This window comes from Hemicordylus capensis, chromosome 8 (assembly GCF_027244095.1).
Source record: "Hemicordylus capensis ecotype Gifberg chromosome 8, rHemCap1.1.pri, whole genome shotgun sequence".
Taxonomy (NCBI): Eukaryota; Metazoa; Chordata; class Lepidosauria; order Squamata; family Cordylidae; genus Hemicordylus; species Hemicordylus capensis.
The window spans coordinates 22,487,932-22,507,843 of NC_069664.1; the positions used below are offsets into that span (position 1 = coordinate 22,487,932).

Genomic DNA, 19,912 nt, shown 5'->3' on the forward strand with positions numbered 1-19,912 from the left:
CATGAAATGTATTCCATGCCACCCTAGTATTAAAGCTGGTGTATGTAAATAACTTGACTAGCAAGCCAGAGGCTGCCGTTTTGAATCTCCACCAGTATGTTTCCCAGACTACGGGAAACACCTCTATCAGGCAGCAGCGATATAGGAAGATGCTGAAAGGCATCATCTCAGGTTGCACGGGCGGAGGCAATGGTCAACCCCTCCTGTATTCTACCAAAGACAACCACAGAGCACTGTGGGAGCCAGGAGTCGACACCAACCAGACGGCACACTTTTCCTTTATGTATGTGCATTAGAGGCAAATGGCATCTACTCACCCACTCTGAGATTTAAGGTCTAGAGACCCTAGGGAATGGGCTGAACCTTGAAGAAGGCAACTGTAGCCAATTACCAGAACAAAATGTTGACAAGGTAGTCTCTAAAGGCAAAAAACGGGGACAAAATAGGAACCATGATTTACAAGTGGCAGATATCAGTATGCAGGGAAAACAGAAAACAGAGGGAAATTGGGAAGGCGTCGTGTATTTGCAGAACAATTGCCTGTCTTGTAATTCTTCCTTAAAGAAAAGAAAAGAGAATCACTCAACGCCACACAGAGGCTGTTCTGAGGGGAAATCTTCTTCTGCCTGCAACTTCCATTAGCTCACTCTTGGGGGCTGCACAAAATGGCCACTTGTGGGACCTTGAAAACTTGTCTGTTGCTATGGGAGCCAGCCTGGACAAAGAAAAGAAAATGCATTTGTAAAACACATATTTTCCCCCCCAATGTCAGGGGGTGTTGGTGTTGGTGTGGAGAAGCATAATCCCATAAGTAAGTCTGAAGACTGGCCTAGAGCTCATAAAGAAGGATATAAGCATTATATAAAGAAAATGCCTGATTTGCAGCTGGCTTAATCCAGTTTTCCGTCCCACGCCATAGAAGCATTTCCGACTGTGTCAAGGTGGAAACAAGAGGAAAGTGGCATTGTTCCCAATCTTGAGAACTGCTGCAGATAGATAGATAGATAGATAGATAGATAGATAGATAGATAGATAGATAGATAGATAGATAGATAGATAGATATCCTGTCCCTCTGTGCTGCTCAGGGCAGCTCACAGCAGCAAAAGCAACATAAAATTTAAAACAATAAAACACAGCATAGTAGAATAGTCCATACAGTATGTAGACCAAGGCTGTTCAGCTTCAGCCCTCTTGCAGATGCTGGCCTTCAACTCCCATCATCCCTGGCTACTGCCCACTGGCTTGGGATTATGGGAGTTGTAGTCCAAAAACTGCTGGGGGTCTAGGTTGAGCAGGCCTGATGTAGACTACGTTTGCACTTTTTGACCTGGTTCATCCCGACATTGTCATAGGAACCCAGGAAGCTGCTGTCTACCAAGTCAAATCCGTGGTCCATCTAACCCAGTATTGCCGACACTGACCGGCAGCTGTTCTCCGGGGTTTCAGGAAGGAGTCTCTCCCAGCCCTATCTGGAGATATCCAATATCCAATATCTCTTGTACTGGGATTTTTGGAGATCTGATCTTGGGGGGAAATGGCATCTGGTTACTGTGGGGAGAAATACACAGCAGAATATATGTCATAATAGGAAGTGAGTCTTTTTCAGCTTTCAGAAAAATTGAAAAGGTAATGAGTAGAACACTGAAGATAGTTCTATGCACTGAATTCTGGGAATTCTCCCACAGAAATGAACCAAAATGGGAAGGCAGTCTGAAAGAAGCAGTAGAGGACTTGTTTTTTGCCTTGTCTTTTCCCCAAGAGGACAAGCTGATCTTAATCCCCTTCAAAGGAAGTCTGCAATTTCAGACTTCCTTTATTGCTGCTGGAAGAGGAGTAAAGAACTTGTAATCCTGTAGAGGTTAATGATCTGTCCAAATACATTTTCTTCCAATACTGACATTCTGACATGTTAAGAAAACGTTTTATTCAGTAGCGGCATTAATTGTTGCTTGTATATTTGATGTGTCTTTGACAATGGCTGTTTTCCATTTTGGTTGAAACGTGCTGGGATGTTTGAAGCTATTATGGAATGCTTGTGGTCATTAGGCCAAGGGTTGCTCTTCACTTCTTGAAGGGTTCCCCCACCTCCTTTGTATTTCTCCATTTTAATGTCTGGTTTGATTGTCGGCTATTTTTCATTGCATTAATCACGGTCCTGACGTGAAGGAAAAGGATAATGCAGTAATTGTTAATAATATTGCAGCTCACTGAAAACACACACACGCACGCACGCAAACACACACATCATTGTTTTCTGCCATTGCCAAATCTGCCTTGACTTCCTCTGTGGTTGCTTCGGAAGATGGCAGATACTTGGCTTGGGCATGTTCTTCCTCTTCTGGCCCATACATTTGCTCAGATTCCCATGTGGCTAAAACTACCATGAACACTGAGAATGAATTCTGTGCTTGCCTATAGGCAATGCTTCTTCCATTACCAGCAGCTCAGTCACAGCTAATGACGTGCAAGAGGAAGTCATTATCAATAACAACCTTGAAATTAAAAGCATGGCCAAATCATCTTGTTTTACAAATGGACTCTTCCATCCAAGGGAACCCACGTACCGATGCCTAATGATATTAAGGAGCTTGTATCTGTGTAAATTCATTATCTTGGTCCCCAAAGGTCATTGCTTCTGCAAACCTGCGACCTGCTGAGTTGTCTAGGGTTGTGAGGGGCCTAGTGTGTACCCCTTCCCCTTGAATTTTAACTTGGAATCATCGATTACTCGCTGTGACATTTTTAATGACTTTTTTGCAGATAAAATTTCTCACATTCAGGCCGAGCTGGAATCCACAGTTACTGCAGAGTCTGCTGTGGAAGTGTCCAGTAACACCTCTTATGGGATTAGATTGGATCATTTTCAGTTTGTGACTCCTGAGGAAGTGGACAAACTGCTCTGGACTGTGCATCCTACAACCTGTTCTCTTGACCCTTGACCAACTTAGCTTGTCTCATCTGATAATTATATTATCAGAGAGGGTCTGGTAAATATAAGTGCTTCTCTGAGGGAGGACAGGATGCCTCCTTGTCTTAAATAGGTAATTATTAGATCATTTTTGAAGAAAGCTGCATTGAATCCCTCAGCTAATACAGACCTTTTCTAACTTTCCATGGTTGGGCAAGGTGATTGAGTGGGTGGTGGCCTCTCAGCTCATGGCAGTTTTGGATGATGCAGATTATCTAGACCCATTTCAAACTGGCTTTTGTGTGGGCTATGGGGTCGAGACTGCCTTGGTCGGCCTGATGGATGATCTTCAATTGGCTATCGACAGAGGGAGTGTGACTCCTTTTGGATCTCTCTGCAGCTTTCGATACCATCAACCGTGGTATCCTTCTGGATCACCGGAGGTCGGTGGGACTGGGTGGCTGATACATCAGCTACATCCATGTCTAGAGGTGAATGACCTTAAAACAGTGGTATATATGCCGGTAACCTCCAGACATGACTACTGTAATGCGCTCTATGTGGCACTGCCTTTGTACATGGTCCGGAAACTACAATTGGTACAGAATGCGGCTGCAAGATTGGTCTCTGGGAGAACACAAAGGGACTATATAACACTGATTTTAAAAGAACTACACTGGCTGCCAATGTGTTTTTGGGTGAAATACAAAGTGCTGGTTCTTACCTATAAAGTCCTTAATGGCTTCGGTCCAGGCTATTTAAGAGAGCACCTCCTTTGTCATGAACCCTGCTGCCTTTTATGATCTTCTGGAGAGGTCTGGTTACAGTTGGAGAGCCACCACCCGGAACCTTGGAGACCCACTGCCAATCACTGTAGAAAATGGCCTGATTTGGTATAAATGCTCTGCATAGGAATGTAGGATGCTTCCTTCTACTGAACCAGACCCTTGATCCATCTAGCTCATTACTGTCTACACCAGGGCTGCTCAACTTCGGCCCTCCTGTAGATGTTGGCCTACAACTCCCATAATCCCTAGCTATGGGCCACTGTAGCTGGGGATTATAGAAGTACCGGTAGTAGTCCAAAAACAGCTTGAGGGCCACACTGACTGGCAGAGAGCCTCTCCAAGGTTTTAGGCAGGAGTCTTTCGCCATCCTGCCTGGAGATGCTGCCAGGGTTTGAACCCAGGGCCTCCTGCATTCCTGCATGCAAATGCTCTTCCACTGAGCTAAAGCCCCATCCATCCCCTTAGAAAAATATGTTGAGGCACTCGTATGCCATTGCCCATCCAAATGCAAACCCGGGAAAGCCCTGCTTAGCAAAGGGGGCAATTCATGCTTGTCACTACAAGATCAGTTCTCTTCCCGAAGTCCTCCTGGCAGAACTAGGGAAGAGCAGGAGAAGGGGGAGTTTTATCAACGTGGATTAAATTATCTGCAGAACGCAGATCCTTTCCAGAAAAATGCCAACTGTTCTCATTCTACAAAGAGAAAACTGAAACTGAGAAAATATGGATTTCACCCAGTTGACATGGCTGAAATACGAAGATGATGAATATTTATATATTTTTCAGCAAAAGCTCCCAAAGCAGCTTATGCGGGGTGGGGGGGGGGGGAGAGAGAGAGAGAGAGAGAGAGAGAGAGAGAGAGAGATATTGCTCCTTGTCCCCAAAGGGCTCACAATCTAAAAACAAACACAAGATAGATACCAGCAACAGTCACTGAAGATACTGTGCTGGGGATGGACAGGGCCAGTTGCTCTCCTCCTGCTAAATGAAGAGAATCACCACTTTTAAAAGGTACCTCTTTGCTTAGTTAGCAGGGGAAAAGAAATCAACTTTGATCAAGCCTCTCCAGTCCAGGAGGCTGGTATATTCCGTTCCCTGCTTAAATTGTTCTCACTGCAGAAATAAGAGAGAATATACTTTGGGGAAATCTCTCATAACGATCTGTATTTGTTTGCCTACATTTGGAAGCATGCATCCACAAGCCACTCCCAAATGAGATGTTAGCCATCCTGATCGCAGATGCTCTGGAGGAGGTGCAGGAGCGACGCTGAGCATTGTGTGTTATGCCTGCCCACCACCACCCCCAGTCACAGCAATGCCTCCTTGCTCAGAGCAAGCGGAGTTCTCCTCTCTGGCTCCTTCTTGCTGCATTTTAATTGCAGCCAGCCGGTTCCAGACAGTTCTCAGAGTGAGTGCCCAGACAACCAATTAAGAGGAGTTGTTAGGATGATTTCTGCCGCTGCTGTGTGAACTTCTGTCACTAGGATTAAGAGCTACAATATCGGCTATGATCGCAAGGGCCTAATGAAGAGGAATGAAGCAATGGTGTCTGGGGTAACTTCAAAAGGGTCCCAGTTTTCAACAGCATTTGTGAACTCTCTCTCTCTCTCTCTCTCTCACACACACACACACACACACTGTATGAGAGGAGAGCTACTCTTGCGGTAGGGTTCATAACATGTCCTTTTTGCTAAGCAGGGATTGCCCTGGTTTGCATTTGAATGGATAACTGCATCCAAGTACTGTCTATTGTGAGCTATTCCCACTAGAGGATGGGGCCATCGCTCTGTGGAGCTATGCAGAGCCCCTGCTTGAATGCAGGAGGTCTCAGGTTCACTCCCTGGCAGCATCTCCAGGTAGGGGTGGGAGAGACTCCTGCTTATATCCTTGGAGACCCGCTGCCAGTCTGTGAAGACAATGCAGGTGTACTGAGCTAGATGGATTAACAGTCTGACTCCGTATAAGGCAGCTTCCTACGTGCCTAATAGGACGTGTGTTATATGTATGATGTCTATATTAAAACACAGTTGTAGTGTTGTAACCCACTCTGCCAAGAAACTCAAGGCAAAAAGCTTTGAATCCTCCAAGGGTAGGTCAGAGGATGCTGGAGAGAGCCAGCAAGATCCTGATAAGCAAATGCACATTGATGATGATCCACTAGGTCTGTCTTAGAGAGCACCTTCTTCTGCACGATTTCCACTGTACATTAAGGTCATCTGAGGAGGTCCATCTTCAGTTGCCACCAACACGTCTGGTGGCAACTCAGAGGCGGGCCTTCTCTGTAGCTGCTCCTGGGCTGTGGAATGCACTCCCGGCAGAAATCCGTAATCTGAGTTCATTATTGGCCCTCTCCATAAGACCTATCTGTTTGGCCTGGCCTTCCAGGGTTTTAAAACTGTTTTTAAACCGTAAAGGTTTGGTCTGCTTTTACAGGGTTTTAAAAACTGTTTCAAAAGTTTTAATAAGGGATTTATGTTGTCTTTACAGTTTTCAGTTTTAACAGTTCATTGATTTTAGTGTCATTTTTAATGTAAACCGCCCTGAGCCATTTTTTGGAAGGGCGGTATAGAAATCAAAGAAAGAAAGAAAACTTGAGTCACCTCACACAAAAGAATTGGGTAGAGTTAACACCACTTGCTCTCACTGTCTGGTTAAATGAATGAATGAAGTGAGCATAAAATGTGTAGTTACTGCAGATCATCTGTCAGAGGTTGTCAGATGTTGATTGTCAGATGTAAGCTACTGCCATATGCTGATGTATGAAAAGAAAAACCGCCCCACCCCCCAGCCCCCCCAAAAGCTGGTGCTGAATATACACTTTTATCCAGAGAATATTTGGAGACGTCTCTATGGGACAAACTCTCTCCTGAGTTCCTACTATGATAGTTAAACAGACGAAAAACGGCTTTACATTGGTAGTGTAGACACATCCCGATATCCTTCTTTGCATTGTGTTTTGGTGACATCACCCTCCTTGGTGAGTTTCCACCTCAAAGAGGTGTCTTTGCTTAACAGGGGAGGGAAAGAGACGATAAAAGTAAAACAGCCAGAGCTGAAAAGGCAAATGACTGCCTGCTCCCTGCCCACATTCAGCTTTGTCTGATTTGTTTAATGAACGACTTGGCTGATTCAATTAGAGAACATTAGAGAGTGTGATTTTTTTTTTAACCTTAAATCATCATTCCATATGATGGAGTCTGCATCATCTCAGACATTCAGGAAGATACTGTGTGGTTTTGTTTTGTTTTTTTTTGCATTCCTTCCACCCACCCTCTGCCTTGTTGACAATTCGCCAGCCATGGACATATTGTTTTTAGTGATGCTGAAAACATTTGCAAATAACAGGCCCAAGAGACAAATTTCTATATCTGGAGCACGTGGCAGCCCAATTGTGTGGGAGTTGGGCAAGCAAACCCAACCAGGCGTTCAGGTCATCTGGGAGGGGTATGCCTCCCCTTCAGCCCACCCCAGATATGGTCATGTGAAAGAGCCAAATATCTATAATATTTAAGGGTTTTATCAAAAATATGGCCTTATAGTAGGAGATGTTCTCTTGCCAGTGGACATATACAATATCAAATTGAAAATTTGCTTATGGCTACAGTCATGGAAAAAGTGTTAAGATGCTTGATTCTGTTACCCTTGGAATTGCCCAGCATGTATTTGAAGCATATTAACAGCTTGCCACACCAAAGCAGGAATCTCAGATTCATCTTGGGACACAAACTGACATCGGTAATCTTGGCATGGGTGCACACATTATCATGGTAATGACAGTTACCAAACTTAAACCTAGATTCAAACCCTTATGTGAAAGGACAGCTTTTATTTTGATAGTTTGAAATAGGCTCACAATAGGCTATTGTCATCCTATTTCAAATGATGCATACAATAAAATCCTTTTCTTTTTCGGGTTTAGTTCACAATGTGCCGCCTAATTATGATTCAAGCCAAGAAGAGAATGAACATCACTAATTATGTCGTGTCAATACCAAGATGTAACCTTGATTCTGTTGGCCACTGCTGAACCAGAGGGAGGGAGTGGGTGCCAAGTAACCAGAGATGTGCAAATCATTTCGAGGTTGAATCGATTCGACTTGAATCTGGTCAATTCAAGTGATTCAACTTTGGAACACATCTGCCCAGTCACCCCTGGCCAAATTCAAGCTTGAATTGAATCTCCCTAGAGGGAGGGAAATGAGTGCCAAGTAACTTGCTCAACGTACAAGAATAACATTATTCATGAGTCAGGAACTACCCACTGATTCATGAGTCAGGAACTACCCAGTTCAGAGCTTGGCTCTGTCCTGCACTTATTCACCAGCCTTTAGGCAGACCACTTTTTCTCTACCTTATGCCCTCCCCTTCCGCAACATGAAGCTAATAACCTGACCTACTTTATGGAGTTGCCATGAGGATAATGGAAACAATGGATGTGAAAGGCTTTGAGAACTCTGAAGTGTTATATAAATGCAAAGTTGACTTATTACTATCTGAGCTTTTTTAATATGTGATGAGGGTGTGAAGTCCACAGCTATGTGCATCCATGTGAGGAATGCCTGTGGTGCTCTTTGTAACTTGATCTAGGGTTAACTGGGCAGGACATCATGGCCACCTTCAGAAATAATGGGGAACCTGAGGTCTCCCTCCCCATGATGTCAGACTGATCAAAACCGCGGTTCCTGGACCCAATCATGGATCCGATTTTGCGCCTAAACCTCTGAATGAACCCTTGGTCTCTAATGAGTTACATTTAACCAACTGAGGGTCCATTGCCTCTTCCGTGTCATCCGGATTGGGATTAAGCTCCAAACTAGATTTAATGGAGGAAGCTTCTCCCATGGGCTTCCCTTCCATTGGCTGGCACGGGCTGTTCTTCCAGGGTCAGAGGAAGCCCACACAGTCAGTTCCATCCCATTTGCTGGCTCCCAGACAAGTTTGTGATTGTCTGGGAGTGTGCAAGGAGGATGGAGGCAAACTGCGGGCTCCTTTGCCATCCTGTCTGGGGGGCCATGTGTTATAGATGGGGTTGTAGCTCAGCAGCAGAGCATCTACTTTACCTGTAAAGGTCCCAGGTTCAAAACCTGGCATCTCCAGATAGGATTAGGAAAGACTCCTGCCTGAAACCTTGGAGAGCTTCTGCCAGTCAATATAGACAATACTGAACTAGATCAATCAAGGGTCTAACTTGATATATGGCAGCTCCCTATTTTTCTGTGTGTTCAGTTTCTTTCTTTCTTTCTTTCTTTCTTTCTTTCTTTCTTTCTTTCTTTCTTTCTTTCTTTCTTTCTTTCTTTCTTTCTCTCTCTCATTCATATACACACACACACACACACACACACACACATTCATTCTCTGAGGTCTTCTTATGTCAGAATTTGTAATTAGAATGCATGTATATATTCTCTGCAAATTAAGGGTATATTTTGATACGTGATCAAAAGTCCACCTTGGTATATTTCACATACCTTCTTTCTTGTATGAAGTACCCTTTGGATTCTCACAGTGTCAGTGAATCAAAGTTCAGGGGAAAGAGTTTTATTGTAGGTATGACTCCATGGAAAGAAAGGAGTAGGTTATATTCCAATTGAAGTTTCAGCCTTGTGATTCTTTGATGTTCCTTTATTTTATTTTTAGGTTTGATAAAGTCTGAACTCAAAGCAGAAAAAAAAACCCCAACAACCCTGTAACAGAAATCAAAATCTTTTGTCATGAGATATGCCATGGGATGATGCTGTCAATCAGTCTTTCTGAATATATATTTTTGAAAAGCCAAGTTACAACTTTCACTCAACTGAGAGCCAAGTTCAAAGTTCTTCACTGTAAGGCGTAGGGGCCAATGGTGGCTTCCATCAACCCTAAGTATGGTCCCCTGACTAATTGCTTTTTGGGCTTGTGTGAAGCTTCGATTAAAACTGAATACTCTGCACGTCCCCCTGGCACCATCAGAAGGTGGCCATTCCCATGTGTACTGATTTACTTTGCCCAGTGGCAGGGGGCTTCCTTAAGGGAAACGGAGCCCTCTTAAGCCCCTACACCATCTTAGAAGGCATGTGCAGAGTGCTGGGAAGTATAATCCTTCCCTGTGCTTTCCTCCTAAAGCTCTTAAGAGAGGGCTTCGTCTCTCTTAATGGGCCCTCCCAGTACTAAGAAAAGTCCAGTACTGTGTGGAGGTCAGAAATGGCTCTCACATGGAAGGTTTTTAGCTAAAGTTCCCTCCACTTGAAAAATAATGAAGATCGCTGACTTAGAACATAGCACAACTTCTGATTTAAGATCCTTCACTTTACTTGAGCTTCCAAAGCCTAGGGCTGCATTCAGTCTTAGGGAACACTCAGAAGAATTAGCAAAGTCTTACTTCTCCCTAGTATGGAAATCAAAGTGAATGGAGTATGGACGAGCAGTCATCTGTACGGAATACCCAGAATTAATTGGGAACCGAGTCCAAACGCCTTCCTAACATCTTTTTGAAGTAAGAAGAGTAATAATATTGACTTTTCCCGAGGCTGAGATTTTAGTTAGATTAATTAGTGCAAATGGGATACTAATATCTACAACCATTCAGAATCATACTTTAGTCTTTGATGCTAATGAAAGAGATGCACAACCTAATTAGAGAAACCATAGCTGGAATATTTATGTCTCTTCCTTTCCCACTGTGGCGAGAGAGCAGTGTCCATTCTTCCATGCCTTCGAGATAACTCTCTTTGATCATCCCTTTATGCTCTCCATATATGTGAGCTAGACTCTTGTTTGAAAGACAAAATAACTTTTCTTGCAGGGTGGGAGGAAGAGTATACACGTGGGTGAACAGAACTTTTGCTAGAGTTCTAAGGCTCTCATTGCCTTTATTCAGATATTAGTCCTGTTCACACAGTCATTTGAATCTAGGTTTAATGTAAGTTACTTACATTAGTATGATTGTGTGTATCCATACCCAGGAGGGAATTTCAGGCTATAAACCACCTTGGCATGGGTTTACACAATCACTTCAATGTTGATAACTCATTGTGGGGGATAACTCATTGTGGGAGAATCTCCTGGCTGGGCCAAGACCCAATGCTGCGGAGATTGGGTGGCTGTTCCCTGTCTACCCACAGTTGTGGGCCCAATTCCTCCCCATTGCACCACCTTGGGAAGCCTCCCTGCCCATCCCAACCAGGTTAAGCCTCTTCAGGGGACTGATGAGAAGACGCCTGAAATGGTGTCATCTCTTGGGATGCTGGAAGCCTCTTGCAAGATCTCAGGTTGGTTTTGCAAGATTTCGATTTGAGATCTTGAGTAGAGAGCTGGTCTTGTGGAGAGAGAGCTGGTCTCGTGGTAGCAAGCATGACTTGTCCCCTTAAGCTAAGCAGGATCCACCCTGGTTGCATATGAAAGGGATACTAGAAGTGTGAGCTCTGTAAGATAGTCCCTTTAGGGGATGGAGCCACTCTGGGAAGAGCATCTAGGTTTCAAGTTCCCTCCCTGGCAGCATCTCCAAGATAGGGCTGAGGGAGATTCCTCCCTGCAACCTTGGAGAAGCCGCTGCCAGTCTGTGTAGACAATACTGAGCGAGATGGACCTATAGTCTGACTCAGTATATGGCAGCTTCCTGTGTTCCTATGAGATTTGCTCCATTTGTCAGGGGCTATATAACAATCAGCTGGCTGATGATGAGGGGCAGACTCCAAGGAGAGCTCATCATGGCAAGAGCTCAGTGATCCAGTTTAAAGGCTGTGGAGACATAGACAGACACTCCCAAGAGGCTTGTGTCTAGAAACAGCCCTCGCGGGGCATAGGACTACCCTCCTATAGAAAATACACTGAGTCCTTGCTGAGCTACCTAAGATCCCTCCCTGGTAATCCCAGAAGGACCTATTGCAGCAGGAGCGTGACACCCACATTAAACCTAGATTCAAACCATTGTGTGAACAAGCCCAATTATGATGTGTCTGTGTTCAGAGGTTTGTATGTGTGTAGATGTTTTTGCCTGAATGACTGTAGCTGTGTTTATTTAAAGAGTTCACCTGGGTGCAAGTTCCCCTGAAATGCAGGATACAAATAGGAAGTGTACTGCTATATCTGCGCTTAACATAACATGCAAATCAACTGTACATGCGGACAGATCTGTCCCTTTGTTCTCTGTACACAGATTGTATAAGTGTTAAACATAAGATGTGAATAGCATGTATTGAGTTGCTTAATGCAATGATGTATTTGAGCATTTCATCATTGGTTATTATTTCATTTCTGTCCTGCCTTTGAAGCACTTTTAAGTATAGAGATTCTCTTATATTTAGCAGGGGGAGAGCAACTGGCCCTATCCAGCCCCAGCACAACATCCCTCCAGTGGCTGTTGCTAGCCACGATATAGGAAGATGCTGAAAGGCATCATCCCATACTGCGCAGGAGATGGCAATGGTCAACCCCTCCTGTATTCTACCAAAGACAACCACAGGGCTCTGTGGCCAGAAGTCAACTCTGACTCAACGGCACACGTTACCTTGTGCTTCGTTGTAGATTGCAAGCCTTTCGAGGATGGGGAACCATCCTCATTATTATTCTTTTGCAATGTACACTGCTTTGATAAGTTTTTTTAGAAAATTATTTTTAAAGTTGCATAAATCTTTTATAGAGTGGTTCATAAATCTATTAATAATAACTAATAATTTATGAAAAAGTAATCACAATGCATTTCACAGTCAGCTTCCTAAGCCTAAAGAGAAGTGAACCCATGAGGAAATGCTTTTTATATTGATGCTATTGGTAGGTCCATTCGATCTCTATATCACCAATTGAGGGCTAGCTACTTGTCATGGGAATTCTTGTCCTTCTCCTTCTCCTTCTCCTTCTCACCACCTAGAGCCATCTGGGTGAGGGCAGTATATAAATCTAATAAATAGATAGATTCTTCTCCTTCTCCTTCTAAGCTGCTTTGAGGAGATTTTCATTGAAAAATGGAATATAAATGATAGTAGCAATAATAGTAGTAATTTCTACCAAGGTAGAAATGCTATTGGGCTCCATGGAGGAAACCAGATTTTTAAAATAATAATAATAATAATAAATGATCATAGTAAACTTTAATTGATAGCTGCCCCCTAACCAATTGTTCTCTGTAGTCAATGCATAACACTGAGCTTCTAAACAGGATTGCTGTGAAGATGGCTGCAGTTATCTATGTGAAGCATTTCCTGCCTTTTAAAGAGAGATATCAAAGCCACAATCCATGTGGACTTCTCAGGTCTGGGCCGCATTGCTCTTTGATTCCATATGGATTTTAATTTTTGATGTTGTGTCGACGTTGCGTGCAGGCATCTGTGAGCCCCATTTCAGAAGCTCTCCTCCAGAGGGAAACTTCACATCCAAAGTGACCCCGAGGGTCTCTAGTCTGCTGCTGAGTGGATTTTGATAACTGCCAAAGACGGAGGCCACGCGGCATGAAAGCCACAGTTCCCCTCTGCACGTCACAGAGCTGGGCTCCTCTGTCTTAACACCTTGACTGCTGTTTTCATTTTTGCTTGAAGAATAATTAGCCAGGAAAGTGGGCGCTGCATTAATGAGCTCAAACAGAAGCAGCCTGCTAGCCGGGTACTTAATGGAGGCTGAAGCAAGAACTGGGCTGTGTTGCTTTCCGAGGGACGTCAAGGTTGCCAGGCAGTTCTTCCCTGTACGATTAACTCCGATACTCGTGTACTAAAAAGGAAACGCTGAATGGCATTATGGAGCAATTACAAGTTGCTTCAATTGTGTTGCCTCTCTGTCCCCCTGGGCTTGCAAAGAAGCGGTCCAAGCAGGACGCCGTCAGCATACCGCATCTGGCCGGTGAAAGCTTTCCATTGTCGCTGCCTTAATTGAATACATACAGGAGGAGAGAAGTGCAAATTGTCTGAGGAGTTCCAAATCAGGATGAGGTCCTCCGTGAGGTGCATGCGTGGCTCCAAGAACTGGCCGGCCGGCAGGTGTTTGCGTCAGATGTCTGACAGGAGGAGGCCCTTTTTTCGGCTCTTCAGAAATTTAATCTCAGGGCAGCGTTGTCGTTCTGAGGGCAGACCAGTCTATCTTTTTGTAAGGCCTACATTTGTAAGGCACAACGGGAAGCCATTGCCCAGAGCACAATGTCAAGCTGACCCCTTGGGATTCATAAACCCCATTAATATGACCATGAAAAAGAGGGTTGGAGGCAGTAAACCAAGCTATCCAGACTTCTGTGGACTCACAGGAATCCCTCGTACCCAGCGCATTCAGAACTCAGTAGCCTGACTTTTATACCTGGTTCCTTACCAAGGTATGACGAAAAGAGGAGCCATTCTACCTTGGAACGTCAGCTTGTATGTTGGCATTTCTCTTTTGCAGCAGCTCTCGACAGTTGGCTGCCATGTTGTAATAGAGAGCTGCGGGTTCTCTCCCAAACCACTACTTTCTTGCCCTTCATGTGCCACACAAAGACATTTTTATCCTCTACAGGCCTTTGAGACCTGAATTTGTATGCTGTTTTAACTAATGTTTTGAGAGTCTCATTGCTTTAATCAACTGTGCTTAATGTTCTTGAATTTGCGCTTCTCAAAATTGCTACAGTATTGTTTTGAATTGTACCAACAGTATCTTAGCTAGGTAGGTAGATGCCTGATTTACACAATCATCTGAATCTAGGATTCATGTGTGTTACTAGCATCAGTTTGATTGTGTGAACCCATGCCAATGTGGGAATCTGAGTCATCTTGGGGATATGCTACCTTGGCTTGGGTTCACACAATCACGCTGATGCTGGTAACCCACATTAAACCTTGATTCCAATGATTGTGTGAACCAGGCCAGAACGTGTCAACTGACCAAACAAAAAAACACCATGAAGGGGCACTGCAGCTGCCTTGGGGATCTACAAAGATCCCATGAAAGTTGGCAGTATCATTATTAGAGTCCCACAGGAATCAGGATTTCTTCTGACCGACTGGCAGGAAACACCATTCCTAGCCAAGTCTGCTACTTCCTTAGCAGGGCCTTCTCCTCGAGCTCAGAACATTTTGGACTCATTTGCCTCCTCCAGTACAGTATTTATTTTCCGAGCAGCCTCTGCACTTCCTAGTTCCTGCGTTTGCTGGGAGCCAAAATGCTGTGACTAACGTCACTCTTGTTGTTCCTGTCTGCCCGGAAGCCAGCAGTAACAGAAGCCTTCTCTGACAACCTGCTGGAGAGATTTCCAGTCCAGTTTCTAGCACAGAAAATGGTGTTTTTCTTTCTGCTTTTCCAGCCACCTTCTGGAGAAGACACTTAAGTCATACAAAATAATGTTAAGGAAAGGATGCAGTGAAATTTCACATTAGGTTTTGGTCAAACCTTGGAGGCATATGGTGAGACCTCAGGTCTTAAAGACCAAAGGCTGTTGGTCAACGGTATCGGGATGTTGATCACTCATTGAGAGGCACATTAAGCAATGGCTTGTATGAGTGAATGATATTTTAATATAATCCTAATAAAGCCATGTGGTTAAAAGACTGCAATTGCATAAGTTGTAATAATACTGGATCGATAAAAACAGATCTGTGTGTTTCAGTACATTTATACAGAGTAATCATGAAAATAGTCTCAATGTCCAACTGAAAAGATTGGATCCAATAGTTCATTGCAAAGATATCATATTGCTGGCAAAATGGGAGGGAGGGCAAGTGGATATTCCCAAGATGAAGTCTCATGTAATAATTTTTGCCAGTATCTGATGAGTCCTATATTCTCGCCATACGCATTTCGATTCAGTCAAGTCTTCTTCAATGACCGTTTTCTGGAGAATCTCTACTAGTGGTATCTACCCAACATGAGGGTTGTGCTGTTGTTGAGGGTTGAGCTGGTATCCACCTACCATGAGGGTTGAACAGTAGAGGCCCCCATCACCCACAGGTGCAGTGCCCCAATTAATAGTTTATTGGGCCTGTGCAAAGCTTTGGTTGAAGTGGAATACTCTGTCCCCCAGCACCATACTGAGATGACCATTCTCACTGTGCAGTGCGGTTCTTTGCTGGGGGGGGGATGTTCCTTTAAGGGAAATGGAGCCCTCTTGAGCCCCTGCACCATCTTGGAAGCTATGCTGAGAATGCTGGGAAGTGTAGCCCTTCCCAGCACTTTCCCAGCACTTTCCCCACAGAGCTCTTAAGAGAGGACTTGTTCTCTTTTAAAAGGTCCTCTCAGCACTGAGAAAAGCACAGTACCGTGTGGAGGTCGCCACAGTGGGGAATGGCTCTACATTAAAGGATTTTGGGGAGGTTTTTCTGCCAAAGTGCCTCCCAATTTAAAAATTGATTGATTGATTGATTGATTACGTATCAAGTCAGTGTCAACTCTTAGCAACCTCACAGATTGATTGATTGATTGATTGATTATTCATTCATTCATTCATTCATTCATTCGATTTCTATAGATAGATTCTCTCCAGGATGATCTGTCTTCAGCTTGGCCTTTAAGATCTCTCAGCGGTGCATTCACTGCTGTAGTAATCGAGTCCATTGACTTTGCTTGCTGCTGGTCGTCCTCTTCTTCTCTTTCCTTCCACTTTCCCCAGCATTATGGACTTCTCACGTGAGCTGGGTCTTCGCATAATGTGAAGGCATAATGGCGCAGTGGGGAAATGACTCGATTAGCAAGCCAGAGGTGGCCAGTTCGAATCCCTGCTGGTATGTTTCCCAGACTATGGGAAACACCTATATTGGGCAGCAGCAATATAGGAAAGATGCTGAAAGGCATCATCTCATACTGTGCGGGAGATGGCAATGTAATACCCCTCCTGTATTCTACCAAAGGCAACCACAGGGCTCTGTGGTCACCACGAGTTGACACCGACTCGGCAGCACACTTTACCTAATCACTACAGACATCATTTCCTTATCGGTCAATGCCATACTGTAGTATTTTTCAATTGAAACAATTCACACATGGCTAAGAGTCATCAAGTAGTATAAGTACATGTGTGGAATAGCTATTATACTTCCTAAGGTCAAATTGCCATTTTAATTTTAATCTAATAAGAGGCAGTACTCTGGCTGACATCCGGAGAGGTGGCTGACATCCGGACGGATCACTCCACACCTTGATTTTTAACCCTTTTTTTTAAAAAAAAAACACCCAGTTTTAAGATATCCTTCAAATTCAAAAGGTAGACTGTTCTCCACAAATGTCTACTCATTCACTATGATCATCATGTAGAAACCCGATGTGAAATTTCAGGGCTTTCTGCCCAGGCATTAGGGAGGGATTAATATTTTTTAGTTTCCCATTAATGCCTATGGGGAAATTATCTGATGGAGTCCATGTTCAGTTCTGGCACACAAGCCCCTTCAGCACTTAGGAACATAGGAAGCTGCCACATACTGAGTCAGACCATTGGTCTATCTAGCTCAGTATTGTCTACACAGACTGGCAGCAGCTTCTCTAAGGTTGCAGGCAGGAGTCTCTCCCAGCCCTATCTTGGAGATGCTGCCAGGGAGGGAACTTGAAACCTTCTGCTCTTCCAAGAGCTGCTCCATCCCCTGAGGAGAATATCTTCCAGTGCTCACACTTCTAGTCTCCCATTCATATGCAACCAGGGCAGACCCTGCTTAGCTCAGGGGACAAGTCAAGCTTGCTACCACAAGACTCCTCTGGTTGTGCCTCTGATAGGAAGGTGCCTTATACCAAGTCAAACCAATAGTCCCCCTACCTCAGTATTATCAGCACTGGCTCTCCAAGGTTTTTGGCAGGAGTCTTTCTCAGCCCTACCTGGAGATGATGCCAGGGACTGAACCTGGGACCTTCTCATACAAAGCAGATGCTGTACCACTGAGCTACAACCCCATCCCCTTCCTAGCCTATACGGCAAGAAAATAGCAAATGTACTTGTGGAGTATGGAGGCACACATGAATGTCCTGAGGTCCAGTAGCAAAGCTGTATGAAGAGATGGGGCACTGGCAATTTAAGTCCTTTGCCCTAACCACCGTATGCTATTAAACCTATCCATTCATGCATTCAAACTGCTACTGTCTGCTGAAAGGCATGGTCAGTTCATTGGATACTTGTGCTCTTTGTTAAGCATTAGATCCCTTTTTAGAGGCTTGTTAAGCAAAGACTTTTTCCATGTCCTGAAGCAATCAGGTATGGAAGCAACAGCGAACAGCTTTTAAAGAAAAAGGAAGTAGGGTATGAGCATCGAAGAAGGCTTTCCACTGAACATCTTTTATCCATCTAATGTTCTTCTGCTTCCTTCTCTCCATCCAGGAATGACCTGCCAGGCACGAAGCTCCTACATGGACACAGAAGTCCTCTGGGGACACCGCTTCACCCCTGTGCTTACCTTGGAGAAGGATTTCTACGAGGTGGACTACAACAGCTTCCACAACACATACGAAACCAACACACCTGCATGCTGTGCCAAAGAACTGGCCGAATCTTTCAAAGAGGGGCGTCTCCTCAACCACTTATCCAGTGCCAACCTTTTGGGTGGTGGGGAATTGGAGAAAGGAAAAGAGGGAGAGAGAGAAGATCAGGAAGAGGAGAACCTCAACGAGAAGGAGGAGAACAGATCTGAAGAGCAGCCGGTCACTGAGCTGAATGGAGCGAATGGGTTGGCGGGAGAGGTGAAGGACACCATGACTGTATAACACAAAAAGACTTGCTGAACTATAGACTTGCCACAGTCGGAAGCGGCATGAGGGTCAGAGTGGCGAGCTTGGGGAACTTCAGAATAGAGGACAATGTTTTTGTTCCCAGTTGTATTCCCAACTCAGATGGGCTTCTCCATATTGTTGGGCCTTTCCCCTTCCAGTCTGCAAAAATGCTACAGGAACGTACTCACCATTTTGAGATCCATGGGAAATTAAAACAAAAAGTACTAGATAAGCTGTGTTATAATAATAATAATTAATAATAATAATAATGAAGAATAATAATAATAAGTATTGACATGTCACGGTTTCTATGAATGCCTCTCTTCAGGGTGTATGTTTTTAAAACTCCCTGCTCAGTCAAAGGAATGTAGCTGCAAAGCTTTTCCATCCTTAACTCAGTGCAATGTAGACATTAACTACTGAATAAACAGAGAGAAAGGGAAAGGTTGGGGAATCTTCTGAATTCAGCCAAGAGTTTTCTCACACATCTTGTGTGGAAGTATGTCAGTGGCATTTTGCCTTCGGAATCTTTTCCACTGGGACGAATCTCGATAGGCCACAATATCACTGCAATATATCCTTAGAATCAATCATGCTGTTTGAGATAAAAGCCGCTGCTACAGATCCCCTCTTGTTTTATGACTTCTGTAATGGCAGTCAATAATATTCTGTTCCCAACCCAATGAAGAAGTTAGTTGTCCCTGAATGAATGGCTTTGGTCTTATTTAGAAGCCATTTCGCACATTCTGCTGCTTCAAAGCTATGTCCACTGGTTTACATTCAGCAGGCTGCTGCATATATGAAATCAGGATTTGAATATTGTTTTATGTCAATGTTGGACCACTCCATGGACCACTCCCTCCACCCCACCCCCACACCGCCCCACCCCACCTCCATTTATCACGAGCTTTTAACTACTTTGCAAAGTGCTTTACGAACTGTTTGTTTCTTTGTTTGTTAAAATATGTGTAGCCTGTCCAATCTCAATGGGAACTTCAGGATGACAGCCATTATATATAGGTTGCATTCACACAGTCATGACAATCTGGGTTAAAGAGTTTAAAGAGTTAACCAGGATCACTGAGCATGTGGAATTGATTGTGAGAATCTGACATTTCTAGGCAGTCCTGTTCAAACTGCTGTGGTTAAACTGCATTTAACCAGGATAGATAACCACAGCATCTTAACCAGGATTGCCCAGAAGTAACACGTTATTTCTGCAAGACACAAAAGCATCCAACCACCAGACATCGCATCATCCTGGAACCTGATGGCATCATCAATCTAATGAAGGCACTTTTCATCGGAGCCAATAGACCTTGCTAGAGATGTCAGCCATCACTTCTGAAAACTGCTTTATTATTTATTATTATTTATTATTAATTTAACACATTTTTCTTCTGCCCCATAAGCCAGTCCCTGGTCGGTTCACAATCTAAAAACACAACCATCAAAACATTAACACAATTAAAACAGTTTAGAATGCAGATAGAGACTCTTAAACTTAAAACATTAAAACCATAAGCTAAAAGCCTGACTAACCTGGTGTGTTTTCAGGTTTCAAAAAATGTCATTTTTAATGACATTTCACTCAGACCCAAC

At 43.9% G+C, this 19,912-nt stretch overlaps 1 protein-coding gene across 2 annotated transcripts in view; it reads left to right on the top strand.

Moving 5' to 3' along the window:
* The window catches only part of KCNJ5 (potassium inwardly rectifying channel subfamily J member 5), a 39,024-nt gene extending 20,008 nt beyond the window's left edge, over positions 1 to 19,016 (top strand). For both annotated transcript variants that reach the window (XM_053270232.1, XM_053270231.1), the window contains one exon: positions 17,922 to 19,016. In XM_053270232.1, the coding sequence (XP_053126207.1) occupies positions 17,922 to 18,304 (383 nt within the window). In that variant the 3' untranslated portion in view covers positions 18,305 to 19,016. The remainder of the gene's footprint in view (positions 1 to 17,921) is intronic.
* Positions 19,017 to 19,912: the final 896 nt, after the last annotated feature.